Source organism: Callospermophilus lateralis, chromosome 17 (assembly GCF_048772815.1).
Source record: "Callospermophilus lateralis isolate mCalLat2 chromosome 17, mCalLat2.hap1, whole genome shotgun sequence".
Lineage (NCBI taxonomy): Eukaryota > Metazoa > Chordata > Mammalia > Rodentia > Sciuridae > Callospermophilus > Callospermophilus lateralis.
In genome coordinates this window covers 12,925,345-12,940,562 of record NC_135321.1, presented here as the reverse complement: position 1 = coordinate 12,940,562, position 15,218 = coordinate 12,925,345, and the positions used below count along the sequence as shown (strand labels likewise).

The 15,218-nt window shown below is 35.0% G+C and overlaps 1 protein-coding gene across 1 annotated transcript in view; it reads left to right on the top strand.

The window, feature by feature from the left end:
* The window catches only part of Phlpp1 (PH domain and leucine rich repeat protein phosphatase 1), a 223,954-nt gene that overhangs the window by 128,760 nt on the left and 79,976 nt on the right, over positions 1-15,218 (top strand). Inside the window, exon 4 of the mRNA XM_076836775.2 lies at positions 2,502-2,668. Within this exon, the coding sequence (XP_076692890.2) occupies positions 2,502-2,668 (167 nt within the window). The remainder of the gene's footprint in view (positions 1-2,501; positions 2,669-15,218) is intronic.

Genomic DNA, 15,218 nt, shown 5'->3' with positions numbered 1-15,218 from the left:
CTCCTGTTTTCCATTTTCCTCTGCCTGTCTTCTTAGAAGCTGTCATTTATTTGGTATATGACCAATCTATGATTTCATATTTTCGCTATTCTTGAATAATATATGGAGTTGTGTATTAAAATGTTTTCTCCATCTTTTTTCTTTTTTTTGTATCCAGGGCCTTGTGCGTGCAAGGCAAGCACACTACCAATTGAGCTATATCCCCAGCCCCATGTATTAAAATGTTTTTCAGAAATGGTATTACAGTATATGTAGCATGTTGTAACTTGTTCTTTTGTTAATTCATGTCTTTTTAAAAATCAATTCAGATTAATGCACACAGATTCAGTCCATTCATTCTACTGTGGCTCTATGTAGTAGATTTATATGTTCTGGCTTCAGAATATATAAATCCCAGCGAAGACCTCTCACTAGCCTGGCTTGAGTCCCTTGTCAACACCTATTTGATTAGTCAGTGGCTTCAGCAGATGGGGCAGTGGAGTTACTCAATCTCAGCGCCTTCCCTATAACCAGAAGGTCAAGATACTTGCAGCTCCCCCCAGGATCTCATTTGTGTGCATCATTAGAGGAAAAAGCAGAGAAAGGATTTGGGGCATACAAAAACTCAGTTTTGTACCTGAACTTCAAGGTAGGCTTGGACATGATATGCTCAGGGAAGCTACCTGGATTCTCAGATTATATTCTGTGCTCCTGCAGTTTCTATTATTTTGAGAGTTACCATGTGATATCTTAATTGCCCTCTCTTCTTGATGTGTAATCGTTCAGGGTAAAGATTGTCTTGTTTTTGTAATGTACCTCAGGAAATACAAGAACTGGCACACCTTTAGATGCTCACCATGTATTTTTGAATGAATGACTCCACCGATTAGAACTTTCAGTCCCATTTCCTATTCACAGGTCCCTGTACATTTCTTGCTCAGGAATTCTCTCTGGCTCTGGTGCTTTTGCATCTGCCTTTTAGGTCCATTAAAATTCTGGTTCTTTTCACATCTTTTGGTTTATGTGAGTGATTTGATCTGTTTGGAATTTCTTATTTAATGGTGAAAATTCAAGAAAAAAGGAAATAAATTGCTAAAATACAAATTCAGACCATCTTTCTAAAATCATTTGAGATAAGCCCTGCACAGGCCTGTTCAGCGTATCCTTTAGCTTTCATGTGTTCACAATAATTTCTTTTTGGCCTCAAATCATCAGCAGAGTATATTTTATGTAAATTTACATCTGAAAGCATTTTTAGTAGCTGGAAAACCTGAATTCTAATGGATATAAAATGGGAATGATTCTATTTTTAATAGTAGTAGTAGTAATATATTGAATGCTTTTCTGTGACAGGCAAGTAGAACTAGGAACCATCTTTATCCATGTTATATAGACAAGAAAACTGGAGTTCAGAGAGATCAGTGATCTGCTCACCTTAGCTCAGCTCACGGATGGTGCTGGGATGTGAATCCACACACTCTAAGCCCAGAGCCACACACCTCAGGACTATGTTCTACTTCCTCTGTGATTAGGAAAAAGAAACCTAGAATTTGGTAACAGAAAAGGACACTGACTTGATCACAGATAAGGAGTGAAATTTCTGAATTAAATTTTTGCCAGAGATAAAGAGGGACAGTCAAATAAAGGCTATATTCTCATGGCTTGTGAAGAGAGAAAGGGCCATGATGTGTGGAAATGGGTTGAAATAATGTGTTTTAATGAAACCTGGGATTGTATTACTCAGAACATTTGAGAAAACATTTAAGAAATGTAGGTTACCCAGTGCACTTTCTGTCTATAGCATGCAAGTTGGTCTATAATAATCTTGGCATCCTGGCTATGGTAGGAGTCATTAACTAGGAAGGTATAAACATTTAGACATACAATAAGTTTTACATAGAATACCTACATGAAGCAAAGCACAATGAACTTATAAGCATCACACTGACTTTGTAGCACAAAAACCTGAGAATTTAGTAGCAGGTAGGTGATGGAATCTAATTATATGTGATACAATATATTATTATTAAGATGCATACAAAACCATTGATACTGCTTTTTTTAAAAAAATTGTACTGTTTTAAATCAGTGTATGTAAGGGCTTTCTAAAGTTCAGATTTATTAGTGTCTGTCACCCAACTCCATATTTATAAACTTTTGTATCTGTTTGCTCTGAATTATCTTTATTGTGGATATTTTCAGGAACAATATTCCTATTTTGGAGGAGATAATGGAATTACTAAGCCTAATAGGGTAATCTGTGCTCCTTGAAACCTGTGCCTATGCTAGCTATGCCTGTGATAGGTTACTGTAAGCACCTTCCAGCAAATACACTGTTTTCTGCTTTTATAGAACTTGGTTCACTTCCATGCTAAATGAATACTATTGCTTTGGATTATTGAACTAATAGTGTTACTTGTGCAGTGGTTCTCTGCATGTAGGGTCATCTATTTATGTCCTTAGAAGTAGTCACAGGATAAATGGATAGTATTGATATTAAATTATATTTTATCTTCTTCTAGGTTGCATCCCAGCGCATCAGCTCAGTAGACCTCTCTTGTTGTAGTCTGGAACATCTGCCGACTAACCTCTTCTACAGCCAAGACCTCACTCATCTCAATTTAAAACAAAACTTCCTAAGGCAAAACCCCAGCCTCCCAGCTGCTAGGGGACTCAGTGAACTGCAAAGGTGAGTCTTCACAGATCTGGGCTAGGGAAGAGCTGCTGGTGGTTTTCTGTTGAATATTCTGACTAAAAATCTATAGTGCATAAACTTCCTATCTTCTAGATATTAGTGTATAGATTTCAAGAGTCACACATGTTAAATAAATAGAATCTGCTCCTTTATAACTAGAGAGAAAGGATTTATTTGCACGACTCTAAAACAGATCTAAGAACTTAACATATTCATTTCCTTTTCTTTTTGGAGCAGTGGTCAATATTGATTCTATGATAAATTAAACCCTAATACTTACATGTTTGTTGCAAATAGCTGAGACTATAGCTGCAAAAGAATACAAGTCTTTTAAATAAATAATGGATAGTTCATTTGTTTTTAAGTGATACGATTAGAGATTAAACTATGGTAATTAGCCATTGCGCTGTGTCTATGGTTTCTAACATCCAGAAAAAGTGATCTAATAATTGTTTATTATAGAACTTTGTATAAATTTGGAAAATATAGTATTTTAATTATCTTTTCAGGTAATTGTATTCTTATTTGATTCTATACCAAAATTTGACTGATGTTCATTTCTTAACTGCTAGGTCCAATATAGAATCTAAAATTCCATCAATTTTTTCAATTCTTTAAGATCCACTGGGGTGTCTTGCATTTTGATTGAATTTTTACTTATGCATCATTTCCTTGCATTAAGTATTAGTCATTTGGAAAATGTTGCTATGTTTTGTTTTTAGTTGGACATTGTATGTTCACTTGTTACTAAGAAGATAAAGATTAGTTCTTTTACATTGTGTCATACCCTCTCTGTCCTATGCACAAACTTCTCCTTTCCTTATCCTCTCAATGTGCAGGTATTGTATAATACAGATGTTCCAAATGTTAACGCATTTAATTATGCAATTTCAAGAAGCCACTTTTTAAAAAATATCATGACTGATCTGATCAGAAAAGTCTATATAAGTATTGGGAATTTGTCAAACTTCCTGCAAAAACATCTTTTCCAGAATTTTAAATTGAAGGCTTGAAGGCTATCATTGACAACAAACACTGTCGGTATTTTTTTTCTGAAGGAGTTGTCTCACTTCACTTTTGAGAAAATATCTGCCAAATATCCAAGTATTAATAATGATGGTTTGCCAGTTATTCTTTCAAGTAGAAACAGTATTCCATGAAGGTGGTTACTAGTTTGGCTCCCAACTTATCACATAGGTGTTTTCCTTGGTATTTACCAGAAATGCTTTACAAATACTAATAATTTTATGACCCAGAAAATTAAAAAGATATACTTGAAAATTAAGATGTGATAAAAATAACTTCCCTGCATTTTCAAGAACATTCTTAAGTAAAAGTGGCATTACAAAAATTTTAAAGGAATTTTTTTACAGTGATTGTCTGTCATGTTGAATACACTGACACCTGGGGCCGTTTGTTACTGCAGTGAATTAATTACATAGGCAGTAAAGACTCCAGTAAGGATATTGTGCTCAAGCAATTCCTTATTGTTTCTGTAGCCGATGGGGACTATGAAATCAAACTGTAACAGAATTCTTTATCTTAGATTTTTGTATGTCTTATATATTGATATTAATATTGGTACTGGCACTTCTACAATAAAGTTAATAATTTTCTTGCTGAAGGGGGTGCATCATTACTCAGTCAATTTTAAAGTTTAAAATTATTTTGAGGTAGTTTTGTATATTTCTCAGAAGTGTGGACTTTGCCACTTTCTATTACAGAACATTAGGAACTTTTCATCATACCACAGGGTCCTGTTGTCTTAAAGCAGAAAGGGGCATTAGAATTCATCCAAACTAATGTTCCCTTTTCAGGGATGAGGCTTTATTAGGAAGGGATGTTAAATGGCAAATTCAGGTTAGTGGTTGTCTCTTGGAAAGGAGTATACAGCTTGGCAGATTTCTAACACATGCACACCTCCATGTGACCAGTCCACAACCAAAAGTATTACCAGCACCCCAGAAACCTTCCTTGTGCCTGTATCCCAAGGTGTTCACTCTTCCAGCTTCTGACTTGGTATAAATGGATCACACAATATGTGCTTGTATATTTCATTGCTTTTTAAAAAGCAAACCATCATTGTAATCAATGTACTGTCTGCTTGTACTAGATAGTGTGTTATATAAAGCACGACTTTAATTTGTTACAGGTAGAAAGGTTTTTAAGTGTTACACTGCAACAAGAGTGTCTTGTTTTGTCCTTTCTATTGTTTTAAGCAGAGGGAGGTTGGCTTAGAGGGCTTGGTATATAGGGTCTAAAGAACTGGTAAAGCTGCTATTGTGTAGCCTTTCAGGAAAAATAAAAATAAAAACTAGGCTTTTAGATTAACTTCTTTTTCACCACATATTTCTATAAGGTGCTTGTCTTTCATTCCCATTGTTTAAGAAAGATTTTATTGATATTTTTGTTGATATTTTCAAAGTATTAAGTATATGACACATACTACATACATGTACATACAATGCATATATTTAATGCTAGGAATTAAAATTACAATATATGTTTAAGGAACTTATACTTGAAAAATCATTAATGTACCTTTTTTAATTTTCATACAGTTAGTGTGGTGATTTTGAGATATGCCATATGTTTAATTGCTTATTTATATATATATGAGTAGGGAACTTAGGCTAATAAATCCCTAGTGTGTGTTTCAGCTACCAAAGTGTAATTTAATTTTATGTTTTCACCTAAGTCTCAAGGAATGAATTTTTAAATTAGTATCAGAGAGAAGAATTAGTATCAGAGAGTAGATTTCCAGAGAGAAATGCTAAGTACAATGCAGTTATGAAAGATAGGAGTTCTGAAACTTTTTATCTTAAGCACATAGTCCCTTAATTTTCCTTCTTACTGCAAATTTTCACCTCAAACAAGTGATCTATTTTGACAGAACTTTCAACTCAGTATTTGCACGAGCATTCTAAATCTGGAAAGATGGCATGCTGATGGACACACACGGGTCAGCAGTTTTAGAGGGAAAATGTTGTTCTTGGAACTACCACTATTTGTTTTTCCTTTATTGGCATTGGAACTCTTCAAGTCAGTGTTCAAAATATAGAGAGAGGCAAACATCAGAGTAATTTTTGGTGGTTTTAATGGCTCTTTTCCTGATTATATATATCACTAATAACTGTAATGTATTATTTACATCTGTTTTATTAGTAAATAGTACTTATATGGCAACTATATCTCCTTTTAAATGATCCAGATGGTCTTAATACAAGATTGTTTTTAAGTTTAATGACATATATTTGGATAGAGTCAATCAAGTGGACAATTTTTTTTGCTGGTTTGAATTTAAGGACTTCAACTTATTTGTGCTGCATTTTATATTGATGCTTAAACATTTTACCGTATTGAAAAGTTTTAGCTTTTTTTGACAAGGTGGATACTGGGGATAAAACCTAAGGCTTTGGGCATCCTAGACAAGCAATCTACCACTGAGCTATATCCCAAACCTTTTTTTTTAATTTTGAGACCTGTCTTTAGCTCTTTCACATTTATTGCTTTTGATCATTTATTTATTTACTTGTACTAAATTTTACTAGTGTTCAAACTTTTTATCACACTATAAATTTTACTTTTAAGTTTTCAGTTTCTAAATAATTTATTAATGTTTTATAGGTTGGATCATTTGTAGGAGCTAGCATTTGTGAGTGCTGGGGAAGGAAAACTTTACCTGTATCCTGTAGGTGTTTATTTTTATGTGGTGCTGAGGATGGAACCCAGAACCTTGCATGTGCTAGGCAAGTGCTATACTGCTGAGCCAAAACCCCAGCCCAGAAGTTGGTATTTTGAATGGCTCAGAAAATCATGTTTGAATTATTAATGTGATTGTTTACTATAAATGATACTGAACCCCCTCCCCCGCCAAAGCGACAGAGGTATCATCAGCATTTTAAAACTTTCTCCTTTGAATACTGAATTTGTTATTGTTTATTAGTAATGTCCTGTAACAGTTTTACAGAATTCTATGCAATAATTTAAAAAGAGCCCTTGTTGTACAGAGATTAGAATGCATAGGAATAGCAATATTGCTTTAACTTTTAAACATTTGATCTTACATTTGATTTTTGCCTTAGTGACTTTCAGTTTAGACAACATAAGAGTTGACTCTATTGCTTTTCTTAGTTAGCTGTTTTATCTGTTTATCCTGTTTTCTTTGGTTTGAACTCCATGAGGGCAGGAATCTGGTTTCCTTTGGAAGTCAATACTATTGCTAGGTAGACCATTAAATGTATATGCCATGTATGAATGAACAGATGAGTGAATGGTGGTGGGGACTGTCATTAATTATTCATTCAATTATGTGTTAAGTATAATCCCCTTCTTTGCAAGAGGTATTTGTACCAACTTGTAGGAAGAAGTGAGACTGACCACTTATCATTATTTTTCTCTTTGGTTGAAGTTATAATGAGAAGACAATGTGCACAATAAGACGATTGAGAAAATATTACATGGAAAAGATTTGTGATAAAAGATGACAAGTTAGAAAAGGAGATATTAGGTTTTAAATGGACAGCATGATATTGGACTTTCTCAAGAAAAAAATCTTTGGGTCTGCTCACCATTCTCTTGCCACTCCTCTTACAAGAATGTGCCATTGCGTACTCCTAACCATTTGCCAAACACAGGCCCAACCCACTGAGTCCTACCTGCCCTTCAAAGCATATTGGCAAGAAACATCTTGAAACTTTGGTTGTCTCCCTATTCCTTGTGACCTTTCCTCTTCTGGACTGTTAGCTTTCTTTTTTTAGTTATAGTTGAGCACAATACCTTTATTTAATTTGTTTATTTTTATGTGGTGCTGAGGATCGAACCCAGCATCTCGCACATGCTAGGTGAACGCTCTGAGCCACAACCCCAGCCCTAGCATTCTTTATACTTAATCACTTTTTGGTTTTGTCTTTTATGATAAATATCTGAAAATTTCTAAAATTGCTGTTTATTGATACATTTCTTGAGAGTAGGATGAAATTTCTTATGCTTATATTCCCTCTTCCCACTCCACAATTAGCCCAGGGATGCAGGTGTGTGTGTGTGTGTGTGTGTGTGTGTGTGTGTGTGTGTGTGTGTTTGGGTTGATTTTTCCCATCATCAAGGATAATTGAAGGAATGTGTTCACAAAACTATCAAAAGAAAATTTCCAAAATACCTTGAGCAATGGAAGGTATATATGAAGTATTCCAGTGACTATTTTAAGGCGACAGTGGTCATTTAGGATGATTGTTGATCAATCACATAACAATATCTGGCATTTAGAGTTCAATTTCAATGAAGTTAGGAGTGTGTAAATTGTGTCTTAGAGTCTGCAGTATAAATGAATACGATGTCACTTTTAAAATAAGAGATTACCTTGGGTCAAGGAGGATGTGAATTAAAGATTTTAAGGAAAGAAGTGCTTTCAGCTCTGACTAGATGTCAAATTAGTTTTAGCTGAAAAGAGTAGGAGAGATGGAGAGGTGAACTTTTTCAAACTGGAGAACAGTGGGAGAGATGGAATGAAATTGAGTTTGGGTGTGCAAGAATGTGGGTGTAATCGAATGAAAGTTATGGAGAAATGAGCAATGAGAAACTCATAATTATGCCTGGCATTTATCAAGTACCTTTCTTCTTAGAAGGCTCAAATTCCTACATTTTAGTCCCTGTAGAGCGGAAAAACAAATGACCTATTTCCTATTCTGTTTTTTTGGGGGATCTTGGCATTCCAGAGATAGAAAGTTATTAATGTTAATTATATATCCTTACCAAAAGTTCACATTTTCAGATTTATGTGGAAAGAGAGATTTTAGTTGTTGTTTTTATCAGTAGTTTCTGAGAACTATTTACTGGAAATAGTAAAAATTCAGTAGCATAGTGGAGTAAGGAGAGGCATGCTAAAATATCTTTTAGGTTATTTGCCAGATATAGACTATAATACTTAGAATAATTTCAGCTTCTTTTAAAATACTTTCAAACAAATAAACCAACAAAAATTTTCTTTTAAAAATTAAAAGTGTGTGAGATGCTCACTGCTGAAATAAAAAGCTAAATAGTTCATGTAAAAGAAACAAAAAATACTTAGCACAAGTGCTACTCAGAAAGGACCTGGAGAAGGAATTTATACTATTGGGCTTTGGTGAGACTTGCCAAATGTTTAAAGAATTTCATAGAATGTATGGAATTTTCTTTTTTCAGTTAACTATTCCTATTACTGCAAGTCCTATTACTGCTTTTCAGATGGGATTTTGATCCTCTTGGGAAGCTTTCCATTTCACAGGATTCCCACTTTCCTTCCCTGAGCATTTGATCAAAGGAAAGCCTCACATGGTTCTGGGGCTCCGAGATCATGTAGCCTTGGTCTTCTCCTCAGCTAATGCTGCCGACCTCATTTTTGGCAATAATGACCTATTTTCTTCTTCCCTCGTACAGCACATTTTGAAGAGGAGCTCAAGGGGAAATAAAAGATGTATCTATCAGCCAAGCTGAATTAAATTACACTTTGCCCTATTGACTTCTTGAAATCATTTAAGATGATCTTTTTTTCCCACTAAAAAAAATAAGAGGGGAAGATGGTGTCTTTTTTAAAAGCCTTGGCTTGATTCTACTTTGGTTATTGTGTTGCCCTAGTTCCATTCATTTTTGGATTTAGTTGAGCTCTTTGCCATGGTCTCTAGCTTTAGCCTAACTCTTTAAGAGTGTAAAGCTAAGCACAGCATTTGTAGATATTTGCTCTTCTGAGTGGTAATCATCTTTTCACTCTGCATAGCTCCTAAGGACAGTGATGAGCATGATGTAAGAGGCCTACAGATGCTTATTTTGTGGTTGTCAGTATTACGGTATCATCATAACTTGGGACTCCAAGCATGATTAACATCATTACTGATGGCTTCTGAAATAATTTTTTGGGAACCACTGTGAGAACACTGCTGGACCAGTAACATTCTTCTTTGTCTCACTCTCTTCTGTCTTGTGTCAAACTTGAGCTCATTCGGATAACACACACAATGTAATTTGTATAAACTAAAGACCCATGAAAGTTTCTATTTTTCCCTCAGTAAATATAATTTTAAAGTCACTCACCAAGTTCCAAGTAATGGAGCTTTGAATGGGAGGAGTCACATGTCTGGTGTTATTTCCTATGGGTGGGTTAGGATGATGACACTAGAGCTGGCAAGATATTGAAAATGGCCTCTGAAAGCAGGGCACACCCAACTCTCCCTTTCTGGTGTTTTCTGGATTTAATAATTAAGAAGAAGTCTTTAGGGAAAGTCTAACTTTACAAATAATAAAATTTCCCCCCAATTTTAAACTTTCTATCAGAATGCATACTTTCAACATACTATATGGATATGTTACAACAGAGGAGGGGAGGTGTTATTTACATGATATACAAACTATGTGTGCTGGGATGGATCATTCCACTTAGTTCAGAATTTTTTTTCAGGTTAATACCAGTGTTTCATTTTGAGGTGCTCTGTGATTGGGCTTTAAGGACAGTCAAAACACACTATTCTCTTTAAAATGTTCCTTCTTTGAGTTGCCTGTTGAATTCTTCTTGTCCTTGTCTCTTCCACTAAAAATGAGTTTTCTATCCTGTAAACAGAGATATTCTTTTCTCATGCTAAGTTTTTATCTTCTGTGTTTTTCTCAGTAGTTCACTTTGGTACACTTCAGACTCCTTTGTAAGAACTCAGTAAATGTTCAGTGAATGAATGGTTCGATCCCAGCACCAGAATCTCATTATACAGAGTAAACTTGTGGATGTTGGATTTTTTTGTTTCACTGTGAGATATGCCTGGCTCTGTTGTGATGGGGAGCTTAACTACTCATGTCTAAGCATGCTTTCATGACATCGTTATTCTCTCTGGCTTTTGCTTATGCTCACTTTCTCATTTTTTTGGTAATGTGATAGCCTTGATATAGAAGCTCTCTGCTGGTTTTCATTTTTATATATCCTCAAATGACTTGACTGGGATTTTATCCAAGTATACTGTGTGTGGATCTTTGCTTCTTTGCTTTGAGAAGTAGAAATAGTGATCCATTTTCTGCCTTTTACAGAAATCTTTTTTTATGTTATTTTTCCTACTAGGTAGTGGTTAATAATTAAACATCTCTTGAATAGTATTGGCAATTAAATTGTATTGTCAATTAAATCTAATGATGGGCAGATCTGTTAATGAGATAATGAAAAAAATGTAGTCATGGATAAATAAGCAATCATCTCATAAGAGGGATGTTTAAGTGTAACATGTTAGCATATTTCTTGTCTTTTGATTCTCGTGTTGCCAATTCATAAAAAAATCAGAAAATGTCAAATTTGTGCTGCATGAGACCTTCTATTTTCAGGAATTAAGTTAGTGCAGGGTTATCATAGATATAGTAACTGCTGTTTCCACATACGGTCTGTCTACGATTTGGAGTGGTTTTCTGTATACTTACTATATACTTACTGGGTTCCTGGGAACCTGCCTCTGTACACCTGCTTCCCCTGTCTTTTGGGCAGTAGCTCTGTTGTGTTCATCATTGTATCCATAAGGCTTACCTAGTCTATTTTCTCACATATAGAAAGTAACCAGAAAGTGCCTCTGAGTATTTTAAAAGATTAATTAAAATCTAAATTTCTGTCTTTAGGGAATGCTTTAATTTGCCATTACATCAATATGTTCATTGTCATTATTGCCAATACTGAATGTTTTCTGTTTCTTTAGATGTTACTTTGGAAAAATCATATTTGTGAAATTTTTGGTGCTGGGAATAGAATGCAAGGTCCAGAACTTGCAAAGCATTCACTTTGCTACCACTTTCCTATTCTCCCGACACTTGGAAATTTTAGCTTTGGTATTGGCATACATCTGCAGTGATTCTTTTGTTCAAATTTTGATTGAATCCTTTTGTTGCTATAAATTTTAACTTTTATCCAAGGAAATTATGTATGCACTTATTTTTGTTTTCTAGTCATATGGGAAGGTTTCATGCTTATTTCCCTTCCAACAGTCATTCATGTTGATGAGGATTCAGATCGGGTGGTTTCTGTTTATTTTGGCTCCAGTATTGAGAAGCTGGTCTCATACATTTGTTTACTGCTGAGCCTCCCAGAAGATGATGGCAGGTACCCCCTGGGAGTGAAGCTGGTAAATTGCTCAGCCCTTGGAACAGAAGGGCATACATAAATTCATGTGGATTCATTTCAGAAGTCTTAAGGAAATGGCAGGAAAAGCACTGCACCAAGAAACTGAGAAGAGATGAGATTTCATTTATGGGGCAATAGAATTTGGGGGTATAGAGAACAGCACAGGAGCTAAGAGGAGTTGAGTCATGCCTTCTGAAGGTTAAGTGTTCCTAGGAGTGCTGAGGCAGGTCCAGGCAAGTGTTTCTCGTGCCAGTGCCACACAGCCAAAGGTATTTTTTCTTTCTTTCTGCATCCTTCCTTATAAAACTATTATAACATGTGCAAATTGCTCTTTGTCATAACTGAAAGGGGACAAAAATATTAAAACATTGTTGTAGACCTTAAGTTCACAAACCAATAAAGCATCACTCTAAGGGAGTCATAGTTGAAAAATACATGGAAGAAAAGGAAGTTGATGATTCATGGTCTTTCATTCACTCAACCATTGTTTCTTAAAAGCAAGTGTATTTAATGTATGTTATAAAAATTCCTTTAATACTCTTCCCAAGATTGGTCCTTCTAACAGTAAAAGAAATACATTTCTTTATGAAACTGATGGCCCATTGAAGCACTTTTCCAGTTTCAAACCTCAAGGGATGGGCTCTTAGGAGGAATAGCATGCACTTAGTTTTATAAATTCTGTTGGAGAAAAGAGAAACAATGTAAATACAATTTTTAAAAATTAAACCTTTAATTAATTTATTTATTATATGGTGCTGAGGATTGAACCCAGTGGTTCATACATGCTAGGCAAGTGCTCTCTAGGTTGTCACTGAGTGACAACCCAGCCCTATAATTTGTCTTTTATTCAGGTGTTTCTCTTTGTCCTTTTATTTGAACAACACTAAAATTTTGCTGTTCTCCATTCTCCTGGTATATAAATTTTAAAAATTTGAATGGGTATAAAAAAATGATGATCTATTAAGTTAGTAAAAGTTGCTAATAACATAATTACCTACCAGAAGTTGGACCTAACATTATATGAAAAAAAAATTCAGAAGGAATTAAAATCAAGACATAAATTACTAAAAATATAAGTATTAGAAAGAAATACAAAAGAGTATGTGGTTTTTCCACTTTGGAGTAAGAGAACCTTTTTTAGGCAAGGTAAGAAATGGACTCCATAAAGAAAAAGATTGCTAAATTTGAGCAAATAAACTTAAAAATGAATGTATTGCAAAAGTTAGCCACTACCAAAGCAGAGAAACCTAAGCATTGGACTAGGAGGGAACATTTGCAACATGTAACAATATATGGCAGTTATTATTCAGGGAGAACCTACAAACTGATAAGTGGAAGATGAACAGCCCAGTAGAAAATAGGCAAAGGATATGAATTTGTATTTCAAAGAAGATTTGCAAATACCACCCCCACACACATGCAAGAAGAAGCTCATTTTCACTGAAAAATATAACTTGAAGTGACTTGATACCATATTTTTTGCCTATCAGATTAGCAACAATTGAAAGGATGCTAACACTAAATTCTAGTGAAAGTAATCTGGGGAACAGGGCCCTCTCCACATGGATGATTGAGAATATTAATTTATATAACATTTTTTAAAAAATTTTGAAGTTCATATTAAAATTTAAATTATATATATTCTTAAATTCATCAATTTTACTTTTAGAAATACAGGTTTACAATCCATTATCCAGAACTCTGTGTTTCAGACTTCAAAGATTTTTAAGTTATATAAAATTAATATAGTGTATGTGCTGTATATTATAGAACACTTCCAGTAGGGTTTGTGACAGTACCTCATTGGCAAGTGCATTCATATCTCTGGAGGTATGAACATGCACATCAGTTCAGATCAGCTCTTGCACCACATGAGTCAAAGCAAAATAGGAAATTTTCAATTTCAGAATTATAGATGAAACATCAGATACTCAGGTGCTTGCAAAATGAAAAATCAACGTAAAAGTGACTGGGATGTTGCTTGAAGAATTATGACAACAACAAACAAAAAACTGGGAACACTATTGTCAGTCAACAGAAGAATGTAATAAATTATGGTATTTTGTATTCTGTGTGTTCTGCAGCTGTCAAAAAGATTGAATTAGATTTTTATGTACTGATAGATTATTTGTTTGCATTGGATGAGAAAATAAGTGGAAGAAAAGTATGTGTGGTATGATCCCATTCAGAAAAATAGGGAGCAGAAAGAGGCATTGTCTCCTGTTTATATGGGTGTGTATTTTATAAGAAGGGGAAGTTTTGGAAGGATGTCTACCAAGTTATTGATAATAGTTATGCCAGGAGGATGTAGAAGGAAGTAGGAGAGACTGTTAACTTTATATGCTTCTCTACTTTGACTTGTCAAAATAAGCATGTATTGTTTGGTTATCAAATAAAAATAAATATTATTTATTTAAAGCAAATATACTAAGTGTTATTGAGCAGTCTGGAAACTCTCCACTAAGGTAGAGCTACTTTAAGCCATTAAGGATGCTGCTTTTCAGAATTAATGCAAAGCTGGGGACTAAGCCCAGAGCTAGACTTAATCCCAGCATTCAAGCAGCTCTTTCATTACTTAATACTGTAGCCCAGTAATTTCCAAAAGTGTATTAGCATATTCTCCCACAGGGAAAGCACAAGTTAAACAGGGGCTATTAGTATGAAATGAAAGTCCTTTCACCTAGGGAAAATTTTTTTAATTGACCAATGTGTGGTGGATAATAATTCAAGAAAATAATATTGATTTTTCTTCATTGAACTCATTGAGTAAAACAAGTATGATTTCTTCTTTGGTGTTGTTTGTGACCCTCATTTTGAGCACATTTGGAATATGTTTAAAAATTGAACTACTAGAAGGTTTTCAAGATGGCAGAATAGAGGAGGTTGCTTTCCTAGCTGCTCTGTGGAGTGAAACCAAGAAAGAAGACAGGCAACTTCTCAGCAAGGTAGGTGAGGGGGTGGGGGGAACAGGAGGACTTTACTGGAAATTGAAACTGGACATTCAAAGCAGATCGGAGATTCCAGAGGTTGGATATAATAAAACAAGGAAGAAATTCCCAGTGGCACAGCCACTGCTGCAGCCAGGCCAGAAGCACCAGCCAGAGTGGCCCCTCTGTGAACATAGTGGAGAAATAAGGAAATTAAACGAACCTTCATTTTTGGAAGGACTGAGGTGTGTTTGGATACAGAGCATTTAGATACCAAGGACATTGTCCTGCAAACCTGAAAGACGTGCTAAACAATATCTGTGTGCAGGGGAAAAAAGTCATCATCTCTCCAGGCAGTGTGCAGAGGACAAAGGAAGAAACCATCCTGGAGCTGTTGCCTGGGGCCAGCAATTGAGGGGGCTGATTCCCAGCAAACCCAACTTTGGCCTGAAATACAGGCCCAGTAAATACACACTGCATGACATAGAGTGTGCTTAAGGGA